Source organism: Leptodactylus fuscus, chromosome 3 (assembly GCF_031893055.1).
Source record: "Leptodactylus fuscus isolate aLepFus1 chromosome 3, aLepFus1.hap2, whole genome shotgun sequence".
Taxonomy (NCBI): domain Eukaryota; kingdom Metazoa; phylum Chordata; class Amphibia; order Anura; family Leptodactylidae; genus Leptodactylus; species Leptodactylus fuscus.
Genome location: NC_134267.1, coordinates 32,544,882 through 32,568,846, shown reverse-complemented (window position 1 = coordinate 32,568,846; position 23,965 = coordinate 32,544,882). Strand labels below are relative to the sequence as shown.

The window sequence follows — 23,965 nt, the reverse complement described above, 5'->3', positions numbered from 1 at the left end:
TTCTACAACTGCAACCACCCAATACACCAGGCTTTTCACACCACTGCCTCTATTTTCAACAGACTATTGTATTTTCCTTCTGCTCAAAATGATGCGGAACTCTGGAGAATTGAGGATAGAGAAGGTTTCAGTTTCTCTTGACACATACCAATAAATAAATTTCCCTCGGTTCTACACGGCCACTCACATTCTTTGTGGAAAAACAAGTTGTTAAGCTTTACTGTTTCACATAAAAATTCTTCTATAATCTTTGTCTCAGACATCGATATTCCAAATCTATATTTACAAGTGTGCGCAGCTGCTACTTGTTCGCACCTATGGTCGTCATTCAGGGATTGTACAGTGGGAAGAAAAAAGTATCAGAAATTCTGAATGTAGCCTTAATGAAAAACTTTGCCACAGTGGTCACCAATACATTCCCCTGTATTATTCCACTCCGCCAATATAACATTGATCTGGTAAGGTAAAACTAATGGAATTTGCAAAAACAGCAGGTGGTAGATGGGTGTGAGAGAGGCAGGACAGACTCACTTTCCGTGGACAGCAAAATAAACATACCAGACAGAACTGAACTATATTGATAAATAGAGAACATTCCAGCAATCTATTGGATTACCATGTCGAAAAAAAAAAAAAAAACAACAAAAAAAGCGTTGGCACAAATTGTTGAACCAGAAGCAATTATTGCCAAATAGTCAATTGACGACACACTACGTAACTCTAAAGCAAACTGTTTTTTTTAAACCGGACGCAAAGTCCTGCATGTCCGACTAAAAAAAAAATGGTTTACCCGCAGACAGGCCGCAGGTGGGGTCACCTTTACAAACCCATTCAAGTGAATGGGTTTTAAAAGTGACCGCTGGGTTTCCGTCCCGTGTCCAGTTTTGCCGGTACTGAATGGAATGCACAAACAGGACACTGGGCACAAGTATGAACCACCCCGTCATGTTAGCTTTACTGTGTAGATCAGGATTATTGCAGAGTACTATTTTTAAAGGGTAAAGGATTTCTTCTTCATTTTCCACCTCGGGCCACCACAAGCAGATGCTGATGCAGGCCATTGGTATTCGGTCGCGGCTTTCCACTGCTGATTAGGACCAAATGAATGGGTCTCCTGTGCAGGGAGTCTTGGCATCCATGACAATACACTTATTTTTTCAACATTTTGCTGCGATTTCTGCCTCCCATTGAGAAGAATGGGAGGAAGAATCTGCCGCTGATTCAGGGACGGAATTCGCCTTAAAATCAGCATGAAATTCCAACATGTGAATATCCCCTTATTGGTAGCTTCACCATACCACTGGATGATAATAAATCCCATATCTTCAGATCTGTGTGCGTCTCTCCTGCCATTTCATTAGCACCAGGTTTTCCTATAGTTACACCCCAGCATTGATTATATTGAGGTCTGGTGTTCTTTATTTATGTCCATCAACGGACGAAAAAGTTGAGTTTGTAGGACTTTTTTGTCACAGGTTTCTGATGGACTCTGCGCCAAATGGACACCTGGTAGAGAGGAGAATGTAGCCTTCCCCATAATATGCAGAGATGACTTGATATTGGCTTGGTACAAATATGAAAGCTTCATGGACTTAAAAAAGGAGCCCAAATATTGTAAAGATTTTATGAACGTTAGTATATTGTATTAGTATATTGTATAGTAATATTGTGTTAGTATATTGTTAGTATATTGTCCTTCTTCCTATGACTTTTTAGATGTATTTTCTAATTATGAATTACATTATATTACTCAGCATTCTAAGACCGCATTTGTGGATGTGGTGAATTCTCCAGTACTACAACTATATTTTATGCACTAAAGACTAGTAAAAAATAGTAGATAAAAAGAAGAGAAGCAGCAGTGACTGCTCGGAGGGCAGGACTTTAGGTCAATAGCCAAGTGACCACAAATAGTATGATAAAAAATATCAACAGGGCTGCACTCCAAAAATAGAAAAAAATAAAAATTAAAGACGATTAGCCCAAGCAAGATGCAACATTTCAGTCTTATTTTTGGAGTGCTGTTTATTTTTTATGATAGATAGATGATAGATAGATAGATAGATAGATAGATAGATAAAGAGATTGGTGATCGATAGATAGATGATAGATAGATAGATAGATAGATAGATAGATAGATAGATAGATAGATAGATAGATAGATAGATAGATAGATAGATCTTAGATTTGTTAAATTCTCTCTCTTTCCGGTCTAGCTAATTGCAATCAAACCAAATCATACCATTACATTAATCATGTGTCAGTCTAGAGGCTTGATAAATGACATTTAATTGTTATCATGGCAAATAATTGTCATGAAATTTTCAATCAGTGTTAATGAGGCAGAAAATATTTTGCCCAGGTCGGTAAATAACAAAAATGTAAGTTATCCCCCCATCAATAAAAGGTTAATGAACCCAGAGTACACACAGGGTGATTTACTATGGTTAATAAATCAACGAGAAACATCAACCAGAAATTTATGGCACTTATAATTGGAGCTATTTCATGTACGTCAACTAAGAGCCCCCTAGAAATTCCAAGAAATCACATGTACAATAAACAGGCACTATGCGCTTTCAGCAATCAGAGTATTATAACCCTCATCATACTCTGGGGTCCTATATGGATGATGGGATATAGTGTTTTTCTATAATGTAGAAATTGTCACCTACAGTTAGGGCCAGAAATATTTGGACAGTGACACAAGTTTTGTTATTTTAGCTGTTTACTAAAACATGTTCAGAAATACAATTATATATATAATATGGGCTGCAAGTGCACACTCCCAGCTGCAATATGAGAGTTTCCACATCCAAATCGGAGAAAGGGTTTAGGAATCATAGCTCTGTAATGCATAGCCTCCTCTTTTTCAAGGGACCAAAAGTAATTGCACAATGGACTCTCAGGGCTGCAATTAACTCTGAAGGCGTCTCCCTCGTAAACCTGTAATCAATGAAGTAGTTAAAAGGTCTGGGGTTGATTCCAGGTGTGTGGGTTTGCATTTGGAAGCTGTTTCTGTGACCAGACAACATGCGGTCAAAGGAACTCTCAATTGAGGTGAAGCAGAACATCCTGAGGCTGAAAAAAAAAGAAAAAATCCATCACAGAGATAGCAGACATGCTTGGAGTAGCAAAATCAACAGTCGGGTACATTCTAAGAAAAAAGGAATCGACTGGTGAGCTTGGGAACTCAAAAAGGCCTGGGCGTCCACGGATAACAACAGTGGTGGATGATCGCCGAATACTTTCTTTGGTCAAGAAGAACCCGTTCACAACATCAACTGAAGTCCAGAACACTCTCAGTGAAGTAGGTGTATCTGTCTCTAAGTCAACAGTAAAGAGAAGACTCCATGAAAGTAAATACAAAGGGTTCACATCTAGATGCAAACCATTCATCAATTCCAAAAATAGACAGGCCAGAGTTAAATTTGCTGAAAAACACCTGAAGCCAGCTCAGTTCTGGAAAAGTATTCTATGGACAGATGAGACAAAGATCAACCTGTACCAGAATGATGGGAAGAAAAATGTTTGGAGAAGAAAGGGAACGGCACATGATCCAAGGCACACCACATCCTCTGTAAAACATGGTGGAGGCAACGTGATGGCATGGGCATGCATGGCTTTCAATGGCACTGGGTCACTTGTGTTTATTGATGACATAACAGCAGACAAGAGTAGCCGGATGAATTCTGAAGTGTACCGGGATATACTTTCAGCCCAGATTCAGCCAAATGCTGCCAAGTTGATCGGACGGCGCTTCATAGTACAGATGGACAATGACCCCAAGCATACAGCCAAAGCTACCCAGGAGTTCATGAGTACAAAAAAGTGGAACATTCTGCAATGGCCAAGTCAATCACCAGATCTTAACCCAATTGAGCATGCATTTCACTTGCTCAAATCCAGACTTAAGGCGGAAAGACCCACAAACAAGCAAGACCTGAAGGCTGCGGCTGTAAAGGCCTGGCAAAGCATTAAGAAGGAGGAAACCCAGCGTTTGGTGATGTCCATGGGTTCCAGACTTAAGGCAGTGATTGCCTCCAAAGGATTCGCAACAAAATATTGAAAATAAAAATATTTTGTTTGGGTTATGTTTATTTGTCCAATTACTTTTGAGCTCCTAAAATGTGGAGTGTTTGTAAAGAAATGTGTACAATTCCTACATTTTCTATCAGATATTTTTGTTCAACCCTTCAAATTAAACGTTACAATCTGCACTTGAATTCTGTTCTAGAGGTTTCATTTCAAAACCAATGTGGTGGCATGCAGAGCCCAACTCGCGAAAATTGTGTCACTGTCCAAATATTTCTGGCCCTAACTGTAGTTGGAGCCACAGCCTAATAAAAGCTTTAATGTAATAATGGGTAATACATGGGTGATGCTTTCTTAGTTCCCACCACACATTAGGATGTCCCCACATAGTATAATGCATCTACACAGTATAATGTCCCCTTGATAGCCCCATACAGTATTACATCCCTATTCTTAGATATATTCTTAGATGGTCCTACACAATATAATGCCTCCTAAGTGGCCCACAAAAAAGTATAATGTCCCTCGTATCATAAAATGTCCCCCAATTGGCTCCACACAGAATTATAGCCCTACACACCTCTATATCCACAAAGCTCCCTGCTGGCTCTGCTGCCGTCTCTATTTTGGCACTCGTCATGAGTTGATGTGTTGAAATTTTGATCCACTGCCCAGAAAAGCAAGGCAGTAGCTGAAAAGTGGGGCCGCCCTGATAGATCCTGGATGGCTGAGGGGGTCTCCCACTACCACCATGTACCATTTACTTTACGGTTAACGTATTCCACCATTCAGTCTCTGCCATGTGTATGATGCCTAAAAACTAGAGATGAGCGAGTAGTACTCAATCAAGTAGGTATTCGATTGAATACTACGGTATTCGAAATATTCATACTCGATCGAGTACTACTCGCTATTTGAATGTAAAAGTTCGATGCAGAACCAGCATTGATTGGCCGAATGCTATACAGTCGGTCAATCAACACTGGTTCTTCTCCTACCTTTAGAAGTCTTCTCCGTGCAGCTTCCCCGCGGCGTCTTCCGGCTCTGAATTCACTCTGCCAGGCATCGGGCCTGGGCAGAGCCGACTGCACATGCCCGCGCTACAAGAAAATGGCCGCTTTGACTGTAAGCGGTCATTTTCTTGTAGTGCGGGCATGCACAGTCAGCTCTGCCCAGGCCCGATGCCTGGCAAAGTGAATTTAGAGCCGGAAGATGCCGCGGGGACGCTGCACGGAGAAGACTTCTCGGAGAATCCAGCCCGACCCTCACTCGTGGACTTGGTAAGTATAATTTGATCGAACGTTGCCTACCCCTGAAATGAGCATTTTCCCCCCATAGACTATAATAGGATTCGATATTCGATTCGAGTAGTCGAATATTGAGCAGCTACTCGAAACGAATATCGAATATCGAACATTTTACTGTTCTCTCATCTCTACTAAAAACCAAAGTTGCTGTAGTAGGCTATACATTAAAAGTGTGCCTCCCTTTTCCCGATGCCTCCCAGTGCGGTCCAGTCCTGCCTGTCCAATGCTGTCTTTCGCACGTGACTACTGAGTGTGGAAGGGATTCGGGACATCACAGCTGGTGAGGAGTTTCACTTCAAGACTACACCGGAGCTGCAGGACCAGACCTCACTAGGAGGACACTGCACCAGGGACAGGAATTTGGATAGATTTTCCGTTTTTTGGGTCCCCAAGCGGAAACCTGAACATAGGTTTTGCCCAGACAACCTCTAAATCAGTACCAGTGACTTTTATATAGTTTTTAATGACTGTCCCCAAATCCAGAATATTTGCTGACTTCTCAGATGTTGATGCGGGATTTATCTATTTTTACAATACATAACAATGAAGATTTCCTGAGTTCTCATCCAATTTCAAAGCTTTTAAAAAAAAAAGCCAACTAGTTGACTGATCCGCAGCCATTTGCACTCTGCACCTCCGCTTGTTAAACACAAAATCCTGATCTGTATCCCTTGATAAGCCGCACATGTAGCCGATGTGACCTTTCACTGACACGTCTCCGATACTTAAAAGGCACAAAACAAATGCATCATATTACCCGCCTGTGTCCTGTAATCATTAATTATTACGCATGTGTCACCCATGTGCTACACAAGGACATAATGGATTGGACTGGAGAGACCGGGAGCTGTTTTACATAAGACTGTACAATTGTAAAGGCACAATTCAGATAAGTCCACTTTGGAGCTGTAGATAAATTCCAGCGCCGGATTCTGTTGGCTCTTTCTATGCGTTAACATGTGACAGATGCCTTCACAGTAATTGCCAATCAGCCTTTGCACAGCAGCTGAAAACACAATATATCACTTTGATCTCTCTGGGCATGCGAGTATTCACTAGCCACAAATCTGCATGAATAAAAGAGAAAATGCAGGGTTTTTTAAACAACTGCTTTCAAGGCAGTCAAACATTATCAAGCGAAAAGTGCTCGGAACGGCATTATTTATCGAAAATGGCGAGCCAGGCTATTATCATTTACAATGTATATATTACCCGGTGGGCGGGCGGGCGGGGGCATATTTCCAGCATCCTATTACTCCAGCTGAGATGCCTAATTATACAATGAATAATAAAAGCATTAAAAATCCATAGAAATACAGAGGGAACCGCTTCAGTATGTGTGTAGCTACCCACCACTTGAGATGCCCATAGGCAGGACTAGCCCTAGTCATGTATGACTTGTAAGCTGGTGAGCCCTTGCTTAAAGGGGGTCTGTCAGGTCTTAGATGTCTCCTGAATCATTAACCGTGCCATGTAGGGGCCTTAAAGGGATTCTACCATTAAAGCAACTTTTTTTTTCCCCAATTACCACATCGGAATAGCCTTAAGCAAGGCTATTTGTCTCCTACCTTTAGATGTGGTCTCCGTCGCGCCGTTCCTTAGAAATACCGGTACTTGCCGGTATGCTAATGAGGTCTCGGCAGCAATGAGGGCGTCCTTCTTCTTCATCTGCCTCCTCCCCTTGTCTATCGTCTTCTTTCTTTGTCATGTGTGACGCCTGCGCAGTCGGCTCTGACAGCGAGACCCTGTTAGAGCTGACTGCGAATGCCGGCCGGGGGCCATATTTCCAAAGCTGCAATTGCGCGCATGCGCAGTATGCTCCTCACGTCTTCGCTGAACAGAGTGTACTGCGCATGCTCAGTAAGGTCCGTACAGCCCTCCGACGCGCGAGTGAACTCATCCAGGTGATATAAGGTTTATCTCTACATTGGTTTATTGGTTTGTTTTTTGTTTTCCAGGAGATGCTGCATCTGTTGGACTAAAGGTATAATGGTGCTCAGCATAATATCCCCTACAGCGCGCACTGGCGGGTTTATTAATTATCCATTTTCCTGGTGGCATACTCAATTTAATTGTATGACACTGCTATACATATGTGTATATACTGCTGGCACTGCTGTACGGTTGAGCACTATTTAATGGCATCAATTTAGATATTTTTTGTCACTGCTACTTAGGCACTGTGTGCTGTATTATTCTTGCAGTGTATTTTGGGGATGTCATTGTATGTATTCTACTATATTGCAGTATGGCATTCTATCAGTAAGTTACACTTTCTTAAATACATACTTCTAGAATTGTTCGAAGTGTAAATACTATTGTGCAACAAGGTACTGTACTTAGAGTAACACGCCAACTGTAAAAGATGGCACTTGCTACATCCTTAAATAACACCGCTATACTGTGAAATCACCAACATATACTGAAAGAAAATTATACAACACAGTGCCTAGGTGTGATACTCAAACATACTAGTGTGCCATCTGTTCAGTCGGCTCTTGCTACATCTATAGGTTACTGTGTATGAAATTTTTAATTGGCTAATGTAAGACGCGATGGCGGTATAATTGCAAGTCAAGGATTCACACAAAATTCTGAATATCAATTCTTTTAGATCAATCGGAGAGCTGCAGAAATTTGTGTACATTTATGTACATTTAGACAACATACTGTATGCCGATTACAAGCCCTGCCTATAGATATTAATTAGAGATGAGCGAATAGTATTTGAGCGAGTAGGTATTCGATTGAATACCACGGTATTCGAAATATTCGTACTCTATCGAATACTACTAGCTATTCGCAGTAAATATTAGATTCAGAGCCAGCATTGATTGGCCGAATGCTATACAGTGTATAGCATACGGCCAATCAATGATGGTTCTGCAGCAGGCTCGTCCTTGCTAGTCGGAGAGCTGGCAGCTTGCTGTTACAAGGGAGCTTACTTTTTATCAGCGCGACTGCAAGCATTGTGCAGTTAAAGCACACAGACCCCATAGACTATAATGGGGTCTGTGTGCTTTAACTGCACAGCGCTCCTCCTAAACACTCTCCTCCTGCTACTCGTGGACTTGATGACTCTCCTTAAGTCGAATAGTGGTTTCCCCTGAAACGAGCATTTTTTTCAATAGACTATAATGGGTTTCGATATTCGATCGAGTAGTCGAATATTGAGGGTCTACTCAAAACGAATATCAAATCTCGAATATTTCACTGTTCGCTCATCTCTAATATTAATGTTTCATCATCGACCTCACCGCTTTATATGGGGACTTGAAGAAATTTCTGGTTATTCGCAAAAGCTGCACATATGGACAGCAGATGAACCCTTGTGCAAAACTATTTGGTATCTCCAAATCTCTCGGGAATCCATCACAATTTTTCTTGTAGACTCCAACTCACTGGTAGTTGGGATTGATCAGTCACATACACTACATACAATTTCATAGACTAGTAAAGATGGTAGATGGCCTCCGACCTAGGGCAGCAGATATGGTAAAGCAGAATTTTTGAGCTTCTACGAATTCTGCTGTGTCAAACTAGACGTTTTTTTTTTCCGATGTGGAATGGGGCAGGTCAGTATCATAATGGTCAATAAGATAATCGCAAATGTACTTTACTTCTAAAGCAACAGAGCAGATATAGTTATAGAAGTAATAGTTATGACGGTTGAGTCCATGAGTAATAGGGAAAAATCGCTGGTTCTTTTTGCCATGTTTTACAGGTAATATATTGCATTAAATCCCAGAAATATTTTTTACTGCCCTGTTATACAACCATACGTTATAGTTTCTTATGCAGCTGCTGCTTGGCATTGAGTGCTACAAGTTATCCTGTATTCCCAAATCCCATCACTCCCAACTTTGTTATCCCAGCTGTATTCTGCTATGGGAGTAATGCTGGTGTTATTCCCTAGATACATACCCATAAAAATGTACTCTTCCCTTAACCTTTTAACCAGTTCTTTATCAATACATATACAGTACATTCATCAAAAGGAAGAGAATTTAGCAAAATCCAAGTATGTCGCTTAAGTATTACCAATATACGGATATGAACTTACCTCCTTATGAGAACTAAGTGTGTAACATAGAACTGATCTTCGTAACTCCATCATGATCTAAGTATACGGTCACACACATCAGAAGTCAGGCTTATTGACCCATCATCTTCGTTATAGTTTTCCCTTCATACATAAAAGGGTCAGTTTGTTTGTGTTCATACATTGTGGTTTTGTTGCACTTGAACCACCACTTTGTAAATAAAATTCTGGTTTCGCAATGTTTTTGGAGCTGCGGTTTTACAGGTAAAATGTTAGAAACCACATAAGCAGAAACTCTATTGCAAAGCCAAAGAGCCTAAAACGCTCATCCTCCCCCTTAGACGTGGCTCTATTCATAGATATAGGGCTATAGAGTTTATAGAACATTCTCTTTCCATTGACAAGATCATAAACAATAGGTTTACCTGTTAGATTTAAGATTTTATGTCCGCTCAACTTTTTGGAATTCAAAAAATGTAATACTACTCGGCAAAGCTAAGACTTTCCAGTCTAACAAGATCCATTTGCTTTCGGTCATAAAATGATGCTCCCACATGTTACATTCTTGTTGCAAAATTCACGTCAAATAGACATTCGCTGTTTTATGAAATGTTAAAGGGTTTATCCAGGATTTAGGTTTTTATGGTCTAGGCGTAGGATAGGCCATAAATATCTGATCAGATCTATCTCCTGACCATACCATCGGGCCAGAAGCAGTTGGCTCCATGTCCTGTATAGTGGTGGGGCACTAGTCCTGCAGCACAGTTCCCATTGACTTTAATGGGAGAGCTGAGCTGCAGTAGCGGCGCCGGCTACCACATACAGGGAAAAGAACTATTGCCTTCTGATCTTATGATGTGTATAGGATGAGCGCCGGAAGCGGCCCCATACAGCTGATCGTTTCAGGGCCCTCCAACAATCAGATATACTAAGGATGGGCCATAAAAAAAAACTTAATCCTGGACAACCCCTTTAAGGTAAAGTTACCGTTTGCCATATTAAAGAGCACTATACCTGCATCAGGCATATTAGAGAGTTCCAACTATCCTTTCCACTTGATCTACTTGTGAACATTGTACGATATTTCTCTGGTATGAATAAAGTTGTGAATCCTTCGACTAACCCCAATTTTAGTGCCCCAGTTAGTGCTCACATTGCCCTTTGCCATCTTCTCCATTTCATAGCAGCTGTTGTACGGCTACAAATTAACTAGTTGTGTCATGTCATGTAAAAATCCCATTATATTTAGCAATGCAGTCATAAAATCTCACGGTTTATGAAACAATTAAGATGACTTACATTTTGCTGGCAGTTCATACCCACAAGTGATTTTTGCTTGACCAGTGGCACAACCTCCCAGTGTGCGACATTCAGCGCTGAGAAAAGGCCCTGAAGCTCTGTGTATACAGCCGTCCACTAGAAGAGAAGCACATTCAATTATTACCACTTGCGCTTCAAAAAGAGGAAATTCAGTTATACGTGACGTCTATTTTTCAAAGGTTGACAACTCTGCATGGCAGAAGTAAATGCCGGTATAAAGCCTCAGCGAGAACACAATTCTTCATGTATTCAGTGGGAAGAAATGACAAATATAAAAGTAGTGGGTCGGGGGATGACCTAAATAGACCCCGATCACATACAAGCTCCCGATGAGGAATGAAGAGAAAGCAGCTTTTAGTGGTGGAGGCTTAAAGAGGACCTTTCCCCACCACCAGTTCTTAGCATCCTAGTTGCTGCTCCACTGATTCTATCACAGTTGGAATTTTCTCTCTAGTCCCCACCATTCCTGAGCAACAATTGTAGTTAGTTTTGGTGCCTGATGTGTTATTTAATCTCTGTAAAGTCAGAAGGGCGGTGTCAGACAGGCGGCGTGATTCATAGCTCCAATCAGACGTAGCCAGATCTCAGAATCACACCCTTCTTCTGCTCCTACCTGACATTACCCTCCTGACAGTATATAGTCTTTCCCTTACAGGGATTTAACAGCCCCTAATGCGTATCTTATACTGATGACTAGGGTTGAGCGATCGGGATCGGAAAAGATCGGATTTCGATCGGCGATCGAGTAACTTTCACGATCGAGATCGGAATTCCGACCCGATCTTTTTCAGTGGGATCGAGATCGGAGGTTATCTCAAGATCGGCTCAACCCTAAAAGTGACTTTTCCCATAGAAAAGCATTGACTAGGGTTGAAGATCGGGATCGGAAAAGATCGGATTCCGATCGGCGATCGAGCAAATTTCACGATCGAGATCGGCTGGAAAATGATCGGATTTTAAAATCGATCTTGAAATCTCAAGATCGGCTCAACCATACTGATGACCTATTCGAAGGAGAAGTCATTAGTATGTGATCTGCGGGTCTGACACCAGGACCCTGGCATATCAGCAGTTCAGGCAGCCTTAGGGCACTGGAAATGGCAGTAGTGGGCAAGTAATAAGCGAGGAGCAGTAGCCCGATCACTATAAAGTGGTGGTAGCGGGGATACTTGAATAGGACCAGACTACATGCGCTCTTCATCCACTGCTGCAGCTTCCAGTGACAAACACCCCACAAATCACTTACTGATACGATAGGTCATCGGTATGAAACATGCATTGAGGGCTGGGAAACCCCATTAAGCAAGGGTGTAGCTATAGGGACAGTGACAGCAGCTGCTAATAAGCCATGGACCCTAAAGGGACCTGAAAAGTTCCTCTGGCACCTAAGATATGTCACTATTCTGAAGGAAAAGATGGGTAGGAGCCCTAGCATAGGCGCTCTAAAATAATCATTTGACCTTAATGGTTTGTTTAGATAAAGTCCACTCTCTTCGTGGCCCAGTCCATTGGACGGTCTAATGAAAAAGGGAATTGTTGTAAAATATGTTGTTATTGCATACAGAATTCAATTACACATTTGGATTTGGAAGACTAAAAAAAAGGTTCACATGGTGGAATTTTTGAATCGAAATCCGCCATGTCATTGGATTAAACAGTCATGTAAGGTTACAACACTGCGCACACTGTAACTTAAAAAAAAACCTTGAATTTAGAATATTTTTAGAATCACATGGACTTGAAATGTATATATAAAATAAATAATAATAAAATTATATAATAATATATAATAATAATATAATAATAATATAAATAATAAAATAAAATTATATAATATAAAATTATATAATAATAATATAATATATATATATATATATATATATATATATATATATATATATATATACACACACACACACACACACACGTATAGGTAGCATTTTCAGGCACATACTTACTGTACAACCCTATGTATAAATTACTGCAGATACAAAATATCACTAATCCTAAACAGGATAAATATAAACCACAACCGAGACATGAACCTTTGAAGAAACCTACATGAAAATGCTCGAGGAACATAAAGGCGCTTTTCGCTAATTTGAAATGTCTACCACTTTACAAAGAATTTTGGGCAATTTTCTGAAAATAAAATAATTGAGAGGGAGAAAGTGGATCCTTTCATTGATCCAAAAATAATACCATGATATTAATTGCAACAGTTTGTTAGAAATTATCTAAGATTTAGTTCAAAGTTATTTTAATCCCTGTGCCGGGACGGAGTAAGCACAAAGCCCTGCTTGCTTAGAACAGAGCACATAGGATTACATTAAAGACATGCAGTTTAGGCCATTAACATGATAACTCAGCAATTACAATTATACTAAACTTTTTGATGTATTGCCAATTATGAGGGGATCACAATGAGTTAAGAGCATAGCACGTGCCCGTCCATGCAAAGCCGGGATGACTTGCTTAATACTAGCCGTGGTTTCCTATTTTTATCCACCCAGACCTCGGATAGTTGACACGTTTTTTCCTCAGGCATAAGTCTATATGCATTAGCTTCTATGTCTGATGGCATCTTCTGAGCATTGTCCTGTGATATGATATCACTCAGCACTGGCCCTAACAGGAATGTCACACCATATCAAAAAGCCTAGTCAGTGTACACATTGAAGGCAGACGGCCTGTGATCTCTGCCCATGAAATTCTCCAGAAGTGATAGAGACACTTGTGTTAATCTAAATATTACTGAGAATTCACTTGTCTTCCCCCCCCCCAACGTGACAACAAATGTCTGGGATCACCATCATTGTTACGGGTCCGCGGGGTCACATATGGTCATAGACAATCCACCTATTAACTGAAACAATGAAACATCAGATCAAATCTGCTGCCATTTGGTCTCATGTGTTGGTTTTTTTCTTTTTACATCACTGCTGTAGGATATAGTAATAAATTGATCGGCATGTTTATTTCTTCGGCGGCACATCAAAATCTGTCTAAATAAGGCCTTGTATATTCAGGTTTTTTTTTTTATTAATATTAATTTCTCTAATTTTTTTTTTTTTTCATTCTATCAACATACGAGGGCTTTTTTTTGCAGGAAGAATTTTATTTTCAAAAGGTAAAAATAAATGTTCCATAAAATGTATTCAAAAACTGTAAATATATATATATATATATATATATATATATATATATATATATATACACACATTATTATTATTATTATTATTATTATTATTATTATTATTATTATTATTATTATTAGGGTGCACAAGGGAAAATTCAATTCTACCATTAGTTTTTGGGTTTCGTTTTACAGTACAAGAAATGACAATTTTATAATTTTTTTTATCAAGATGATACAGGGCAAGCTGTAGGTGTTATTTGTACCATTTTAGAGCGCATAAAGCTTTTAGCTAATGGTTTTGTCCATTTTTGGAGGACGTGGGGTCAGCAAAAATGAGCAATTTTGGCTTTTATAAAAACATTGCCATTATACATAAATGGTAAAATGATTAAAAGATATTATAAATCATTACACCTGTGGCAGAGTATATTTAGCACTACGATGGCAGGTCTGGGGGTCTTCACTACTGCTCAGCAACCTTCAATTCCGTCATGGGGAATCAACAGGGCGACAGAACTGTTCCCTTTTTCATTGCCACGACATCTGATGGGTTAGATGTCCAAGATGAAAGTTACATTAGGCTTCCTGAATCTACCGTAAAGTGTTCTCGGATGGCTAAGAGTTGTTGGATGGTGGATACCCCCATACTCTTCTATCAGGACCTCTATAAAAGTTTTTAGTACGTGACAATATCCGTTCTTTCTGAGGATTTTTGTTTGTTTGTGGCAGAGGCATTTTGACAAATTTTTTAGCTTGCAGTGGATAGTGGATCTTACAAATCTCATCCTTTGATCAACCCAATATGATTCTTTCCACAAGTTGGTGCCCTGAATGGCAAACCTGCCACTTACATATTCACACACTGCTTTAAATCACAAAGCATAAAAATATTGCAGTACTACAAACCCTAAAAAAAAAAATTTCAAAAAAATCAGGTAAATATTTAGTGATTAATTTGTGGTTTTTAAGAACATTTATTGAGCATTGCTGTACAGCACGTAAAGGAGAGATGTTTTATTGTTTACACGCTCCTTACAATACTCCGATTTTTAGCACTGAAGTCGACGCTACTGTGTGAATTGGATTTTCTGAAATCTCAGTCACCACATAGTACCATCTGGTCACCATTCCCGAATACAGCCGTAAAGTGTTATAGGTGTATTATCTTTGTGTACAGAAGAAAATCCATACAAACAAAGAGATAATGACTTCTCCATGTGTTTAACGAAAATGTCCACGTGTATTTACAGCGTCAAATCCTTAAGGAACATTATTTTGCTGTAAACTGTCACTTCCCTTAAAGCCCGTAGTGTCCAATCTAATAGCAGCGCGGCGTACGGTGTAATAGTGCAGACACAGCACAGGACATCTGCCGCCTGCTAACCTCAGATACCAGACCTCTGTTCTCGCTGCTGAGTGCTGACATTTTGCGGTGATCTTTAAACCCTGCTCTGCTCAAGTGGACAACAATGCACAGATTACAACAATTGCTCCCAAGGTATTTAGTCCATCTCAATTTCATCTTCACTATTTCATTCTCTATTTCAGCCGAGACCATTTGGAAGTCACCAAAACTGCAGACTGTGTAGGCGGCTCAAGGAGGGAGATCAGAGGGGACAGGTAGGTTCTGCGTGATGCCAAAATGATTTTGTTTTAACCCTTTTATGTGTATATAATAGTTTCCATGCCTGGAACCACAATATATAGATATGGGTAGGTTTGCTTAAGCACACATACTGTATGTATAAAGTATAGTATATAGGGGGGGGTTGAAGGGAACATTCAACACTGGGTCCTAGTGCCTAGGGAGTTCCAAGGGCCCCTCTGCTATATAAGATGACTTTCGTACTATATTCCCATCTCTGAAACCCCGATGCTTCAGCTGCCTCCCAATTCATTGACTAAGTGCAGGGTGAACCTGCATGTTTCGCCGCCTGAGGCGGACTAAAGAAAGCCGCCGCCCCCCCCTCCCCCGGGGGCAGTGCGAAGGGGCGGAGCGAAGGGGGCATGGTGGAGCGGCGCTAGTAGGCAGAGAGCAGGCCACGAGAGGACCTGCTCTCTGCCTGAGCGTGAGGGGAGGCCACTGGAGCAGCGCTGCTCCAGCGGCCTCCCCAATCCACCGCTCGGTGATGCTAACCAGACTGGCTTAGGAGGAAAAATGCCGCCGTCCCCGGGGCCCTAGCGTAGCGCCGCCTGAAGCGGTCGCTTCAGGTCGCCTCATGGGAGGTGCGGCGCTGACTAAGTGGGCATCTCCAAGCATTACCTGTGTGTCATGCAACAGAAAGTAATGAGCAGTGCGAACAGATACATCATCATGTCAGGCCTAGTTCACATCTGTGTTCGGTGTTCCGTTCGGGAAATACTGAACGCATTGACAAGCGGTGAGCAATGAAAGCATATGGACTCCATAGGTTATAATGGGGTCCGTGTGTTTTCCGAGTGGTGTCCGCACGAGTCATGTAGAGAGGAAAGTAGCTCATAAAGTAATTTTTTCTCCCCACGTTCCATGCAGACACCTCGCGGAAAACACACAGACCCCATTATAGTCTATGGGGTCTGTGTGCTTTCATTGCTCACTGCTTGTCAATGCGTTTGGTATTCTGTTTGTTGGGGACCTTTCACCACCTCATTGCTTTCTTCCATAGGTGCAGTAGTTTTTTTTTTCTCTAGACCCCATCTTTTCTGGGGAATTATTTCCATTAGCTTCAGCATAGTTATGCTATCTTCTATCAGGTAGGCAAGTCCTTGGCTGGAGCAGAAAAACAGGGACCACCCATCTGACAGCAGAGAGTATAAGACTGAGTTCAGACGGTTTTTTGATCTGGAATTTAACGCAGAGGCGGCCTCAGATTCTGGACCAGAAAACAACTAGCCGCGACTGGATACCGGTGCAGTGCACTGGCATCCAGTCACGGCACTCCACTCCGGATTAGGCCCAAATGAATGGACCTAGTCAGAAGGAAGTGTCTTCAGCCGAAGATCTGAGGCTGAATCAGCTGCAGAACCGCCTGAAGAATGAGCATGTCACTTCTTTTTTCTGCGTGTGGGAACAAACCGCTCGCGGAAAAAAGAAATGACTGATTCCCATTGATTCGTTCTTTTGGTCAGAATTTTGACACTGACTCCGCGTTAAAATCCAAAAAAACCCGTCTGAATTCAGCCTTACTGTGCTGAATCTTACAGCAATGACTGCTCAGGAACGGTGGGGGGCTACAGAAAAAAAATCCAATTGTACCAGAATCAGTGGAGAAGTAACTATTGAAGCATCCAAAGATGGAGTTGGAAAAACATGAGCAGTCCTCTTTAAGGAATCAATGAGGTTCGTGTATTAGTAAATGTAACCCGATAATTTCCACCTCTTTATACATATGTCCCTTTAAAAAAAAAAATAATAATAAAAAAAAAAAATAAAAAATAAAAAAAAATCGATGGACGGCAAACATTTGTGTTGTGCTTTTCTTACACAAGGGACTCAAAGAGCAAATATTAAATAGACTATAGGGAGATATATCAGGTAACTAGACATAATACATATTATAGTCAGATATCAATAGATAGATAATTATATGATTATAGGAAGCTAAGAGATTCAATCAATCGGTATAGAATAAGACACTTATTTTATAACTCCAAGTCAGAAAGCATCTCGGTCCCGTCCCTGGAGGAATCGAATGCCCAGGCAGAGAAAGAAAGGCATTGTCAATCTACAAAGATGATCTGCCGAATAAATGAGACAACCATCAAGCTTGTTTGAGGACTGCAAGCCACTGATCAGCGCAGGAGAACCACCCAGAGGAATCTGACGGGCAGACAAGGAATCTGTGATTGTATCATTTTCTCCTGCATTTTAAAACAACGCCTCTACTAAATTTCTCTGGGATTTTCTTGGAATTTGCAATGTCTTGCCTTCATTCTTAAAGATCTTGGTTTTTACAAAGAAAATAAAATATATTTTTTAAAGGAGAACGTTTTATTTTATTTTATTTTTTTCTTTGCGGGAGCTAGTAGATGAAGCCAAGAGTCACTAAAAAGGTATCCGTCAACAAATCGATAGAAAACAGGACAATATAATGCTATGAATGAATGCACATGAATTACATGAATGTATTATTTAGCCATGTTCTATGTCAGTGTAAACCTATTTTTTTTTTTTTCTATCAGATTAATTCATGAGATTTCGCTCAAGCCCGGGCCTGACAGTCGGCGAGGCGATAATGTTCTCCGACTACACACCCTGCCATGTTTGTATAATATATGTACATTATTTCCATTCTACCTCGTATATTTATTTTGTCGAAGGACAAAAAGAAATAACAGAGCAGAACGAGGAAATTATTTTTATAACTGAAAGAAATCACTTGACATTTACAAAATGAGTAGATTTAGAAGGCCGGGGCCTCATTGTTAGTGTGATTTTACCGCACATTCAGGTTAATGCTCTTGTCAATGGAAGTTTACGTTCCCTTAATGCCATCATGTCTAAAATGCGGCTTTCTTTTCATTTTTTTTTTCCCTTTAAGTGACAATGCATGAGGCAAACAGAAACCACTTTAGACTTGAGAAAGCCCTCTAGTCAAAACCATATCAGCAGACGTCAACTGGCAGACATGTGCGAGAAAGTGGTTTAAAGCGGCGGTCGGCAGATTAGGTTTTCTACTAAATACGTTAACATGACTTAGCAGCACTTAGGTCTCCTTAGACAGTTTAAGTCTCACAAAGCCTGACTGACTGAGTGACAGCCTCCCACCACCACACCGGTATGCTTTTCAACTATGTTTATAGATTGATTTACCAATTGAAATACAAGGCAAACCAACTTTCCGTCCCAGCGTGCCCCATTACTGCGGGTCTTTAAAACAATATACACATGTATCGTTGTGTTAGTCCTCAACAAATGTGAAATTCTGAAGTCAAATTCTTGGGAACGGGTAAACAAGCCACAACATATCAAATATATTTATACCAAAAGCCACTCGAAACAAAGAAGTGGATTTTATTACGTCTGCTTCGAATTACTGCCGATATCATGACAATTAGAGGCTCGCATTTTTTACCTAGAGAAAACATTTGGGGAGAAAGAATGGCCTTCCTTTCACCTCTACAGCTCCGACCACATCAATCTACAATGTTATTTATTGTAACTGGAAAAAAATTGTGGTCTACGTATTTGGCTGAAACGAAGCAGAATGTATTTTCTCACACACAGAACAAAATAAAAAGGATTTGGTCGCTGGTAGGAGACTTGAACGAGTCGAAATAAACAAAAAGTGTATAAAAGAAAAAAAAAGTAACAAACAGTGGACTCTGGGGCTCCGCACAGAGGGCTGCGACTTTAAACAAATACGTCAAGTCCCTGGTTTCGAGGTTTGATCGCCGCCACTTGACAGCTGGGCCTGGGTAGATAGTCATTACATTATTCATACTGCAGATAATTGATATCCATGCTGAAGGAGCGCTGGAAATTAATAAAATAATAAGCTCTTATCAATCTCTGCTCGGGGGGATATGCACAGCTCAAAAGGTTAACAATGTGATGATGGAATTGTGCTCCACTTAATGCCCTCTTGAAAATCACCAGTCACTACTTCAACCTAAAGGAGTAGTGTCACTTACTTAACATTTTCGTAAACAATAGCGGTAACTCTAGACGGAGGTCTCAAAGGTCGGACGACTTTGTTGCTGTGGAAATAAAGCAGCAGATTTTTTGAGGTGTCCGTGCTTTCTGGAATAATTCAGAATCTAGATCAGACACGTAGCTTAAAGTGTGTGTGGCCTGAAAATTATCCTAACAAGAACCACTAGAAAATCAAATGGCTTCTCTTTCAGACTTGAGGGCAAAATGTGGTTAGAAAATGACTCATCTTTGTCTCTGGTCTACATATGAGTCTTTTTAAGCAGACAAAAGATCCGGAAATGAGATCTTGACTAATTTGACTATTCACACTTCACATATGCTTAACATAAAGCACCACATGTGGGTGTTCAACTGTCTTCAGATGCCGGACCTTAGCTACAAAGGATATCGGATGATGAAACTTATAGGTTAGGTTCACCAGAAAATGGTGGAGAAAAGTGTCTAGCACACTTGAAACCCAGAGGAACCGCATAGCCTAAAATAGGTCTGGGGGTAACTGCTGTTTAAGTGGACAGGCTTTCTGTCATTTTCATCTCCCGTTGGACCAGAACAACTGGCGCAAGTGTGAACCTAGTCTGTCTTCAATCTATACCCAGGGGCATAGCTATAGAGGGTGGTAGCCATCACTACTGTGCCCTGAAACCACAGGGCCATCTACAACATAAGAAGAAATCAGTATTGAAGATAATATATGGTAAGTGAGGGCCCCATTACATATTTCACATTGGGTTCCAGGAGTTTAAAGTTACGTCTCTGTCTATACCGATCCCCAAAACACAGTCAAATACCGCTAAAAGATAATTTCCCATAACATCTTGTAGTCTCCATTTATTCTACGATACATCAATAATCAAGCGTCAACCCATCCAAAGAAATAAACAGATTCTATTGAGATACTTTGATAACATTGAGTCACTGCCTCAATTTTCTATAACTATGACTTACTATCTCATAGTCTGACTTTCTGAGTCTTTAAATTGCACTCTCACTGACAAAAAAAAATTACTCACTAAGTAGGAGTTGTTGGAATGGAATGAAACTTTCTGTGTGTGAACGTAATGATGACATATGTAAGTGATTATAATATTGGAGGGAAAGGAGACGTTTATTGAGGAAACCTGTACAAATGAAAGTAGGTTCTAGTACCCTGTTGGGTCGCTTCTAGGCTGAATACAAAATGAGATACAGTTGGGCATGGAGGCATACCGAAACCGTGTGCTATCCTGTGGTAAATTTGCCCTCAGACATTGCAGTCGGGCCTGTAGATCCTGCACATTCTTAGGTTGTAGTAGATAGTGGCCCAACTGGTCCCACAAATTGCTTGATTGGAAATGAATCCGTCAACTGAACAGGTCAAGGAAGTACTGCAATGTGGTGGTGACACCTTGGGCGAATGCCTCATGTTGTGGAAATGCTGCCTTTTTGTTGCAGATTTTGCAGCATTTTTTGAGCCAAACTCCAGGAGTAGTGTGAGCAGAAGGGAGACATATAACAGCAACATCTTGTTTCTCCCCCCTCATAGTCTGTCAACTGGACAAAAGTGTCATAGGAGCAGTCAACTATTTCTCAATAAGAGGTACACTATCCAGAAGTAGCCTCAGAGAGCTTTTTACAGGGCACTTTTATGCCCCGGTGTCTAATTACAGCACACTTGTAATCATTGACATATCTGCCTGAGACACAACTGCACGACATTTTTTTTTTTTTTTTTTTTTTTTTTTTTTTAATATAGATTGTGAGCACCATATAGGGATGTACTTTTTTTTGTTCCTGACAGGATTCGAACTCAGGACTCCAGTGCTGCAAGGCTACAGTGCTAACTACTGAGCCACCGTGCAGCATGTTGACATTATCTGGGTACATTATTCTTATGTCATTCTGAATAATTTTGAGAAAAAAAAAATACAGATTTAAATTAATTTTCTGAAATAAGTATTATGTAGTTACTAAACATAAAAATACCCCCCCCCCAAAAAAAAAAAAAAAACAAAAAAAAAAAACAACTAATAATGGTATAGTCATTCCTCAGGCTTGTTTTGATGGCCTAAGTACATAGTTACTCTGAGTAAGTTGGGAGAATTAGATTGTCCCCTGGTCTCCTACAAGTGCCCAGGACTGTTTAGTCTGCATTTGTTTTCCCACAGTTGTTGCCTTCTCGCGGATCCCTTTGAATGTTTCATTTTCATAAGACAGGCTTACACTAAATTCCAACACATTTCATTATATCAATATGTCTTCTACAAAAGCCGAAAGAGAATACAGTATATTGTGTTCCCCAACAAAGGAATTTCAGAAAATGCCAGAGGGCTTCGCAAAGTCCAGCTATGGAAGAAACAGATGTAATTTATGTTACCAAAATATAGATTCATTAACCTGATGAGAACAGTATGACATGGTTCAGACTAAGCTATAACATTTCTATCAAACACATGGTAAATCTTTATTATTAACACACTAAATGTATATGAAACAATAGGCGACACCACAAACTATCATGGAAGGGTATCAGTAATAATAGGACAAGACTCAAAGCTGCTTATCGGTGAAGCCTACATTGCTGAAGGTTAGTACATTTGTAAACTAATATATAATCTTAATGTTCTTTACATTGTTAAAAGTGGTGATGTCATCAGAGTTAACCCCTTCTTAAGCCTCATGCACACAATTGTGGATCAAAGTAAAGACACATACATTTCAATGGATCCATACACACAGCTGTAGTTTTCCCGGCTGTATCTCCAAGTCAAATTTGGAGATACAGCCGGGCAAACTACAGTGTGTATTATGCCCCACAGTGTGTAGGGGCCATGGTGGGACATCATGTTGAGTGGACGGGCCGCTATGGGGCATCATACTGTTTGGAGGGGCCACTATGGGACATTACACTGTGTGGAGGGGCCACTATTGGACACTTTACTGTCTGGAGGCCACTTTGAGACATTCTAGTGTGTGTAAATGGTGTGTTATATTGTGTGGGGGCCAGGAAAGGGGGCTCTGCCCCCCAAAGTCAAAAGTTTGCTGGGGGGGGGGGCAGTCTTTGCTAGTTGCGCCATTGGAACTGACCCTACATATACCATCAACATAATTCAAAGAAAACTGGATGCCAATGCCACATAAACCTGGGATTCCTCAAGACCTTGTCAGAGGTTCCCCAGAGTACAGCAGCAGCGAAACTTGTCGCTTTGATATAATACTAGGCTTAAGCTTCCCACAAAATGCCTGCAAAAGAGTTTAAATTGAGCTAAGAAAATTATGAAGCGCTTTCGAAAATTTACAGAGGATATGAGCTGATGTCAAGTGATCCATTTATGGCTTGTGAATTAAAGGAGTTTTCTAAATGTTAGAATTGATGTCCTATCCTTAGGCTAGGTCATCAATGAAAAATAAGGAGACCCCAGCCCCAAGCTGATCAGCTGTTTGAACAGGATGGGGCATTGGGGTGAATGCTGTAGCCTCTTCGTTGCTTATCAGGCACAATGCTGTACATCTATACAGTGGCTATGCTTGGTAACATAGCTCAAAGCAGTCAATGAAATGGGACTGAGCCGTGATCAAGCCATGTGACCAAAGAACATGTTATCTCATGGCTTGTGACATCACAGGGAGTGGCCACTGCTGCTTCAACCAGCTGATCCACGACCACCACAGATCTTTAACTGGTGACCTATCCTAATTCGAAAAACCCTTTTAACTATTGAGATATGTTTATAGCCAGTGTTGGTATGTGGCTTCTGGATTCCACGTGAGGAAGAGTCTGAGGGCCTACTCTCTATCTAGTCAGAAATCATACTTGCCCACTGCACCATCCTCTTTGCGGTTATCATTGCACACAAGGATCAATGAAGTTTACAGTTTTTTGGATGCATTAACTGAACAAGTAAAAGGTTCAAAGATCGCTTTGAATGTGGTTGCCTTCTATCGTGAGAATCTATTCTTGTGGCATTAAATGGTCCTTTGGCATTCTGGTGTGTGAGTATGCCCACACTTCGGGTCCACATGGTGATCCGAGAGACATATACCCTGTCCCCATAAAAAGCGGTTACCTGCGGGACCCCATAGACTAAAATAAGTTTCTTGATATGTCTATCCTTTGGAGCAAGCAATGACCTGTGCCAACGAAGAGCCACATTGTTACCCATCTACACCAGAAATATGCCCCAATTGCTGCTGCTGCTACCATCATCATGGGGCTGTCAACTGACTTTCTCATACCAAATCTGCTTCTTAAGGGCTTTTACTTTGCATAAAAAGTTCATCCTGGTTCATTTATTTCAACAAGAAGTAGTTAGATTTAGTTTTTGCCTACAATAGAGATGCTAGTTACTTTGGCAGCGTGCCTACCGGGGTATGAATCCTTAACACATCATCTACATAACGGCACAGCAGTACAGAGGAGTGTCAGAAATGATTGTGAGGATGAACTCCCTGGACCCGCACAATAATGAACAACATAAGCACAACTGCCGACAAGATCTATATTTCCGCCA

At 40.7% G+C, this 23,965-nt stretch overlaps 1 protein-coding gene across 1 annotated transcript in view; it reads right to left on the bottom strand.

The window, feature by feature from the left end:
- MACROD2 (mono-ADP ribosylhydrolase 2) overlaps positions 1–23,965 on the bottom strand; it is a 1,460,592-nt gene that overhangs the window by 863,486 nt on the left and 573,141 nt on the right. Inside the window, exon 5 of the mRNA XM_075267382.1 lies at positions 10,684–10,800. Coding sequence (XP_075123483.1) covers positions 10,684–10,800 — 117 coding nt within the window. The remainder of the gene's footprint in view (positions 1–10,683; positions 10,801–23,965) is intronic.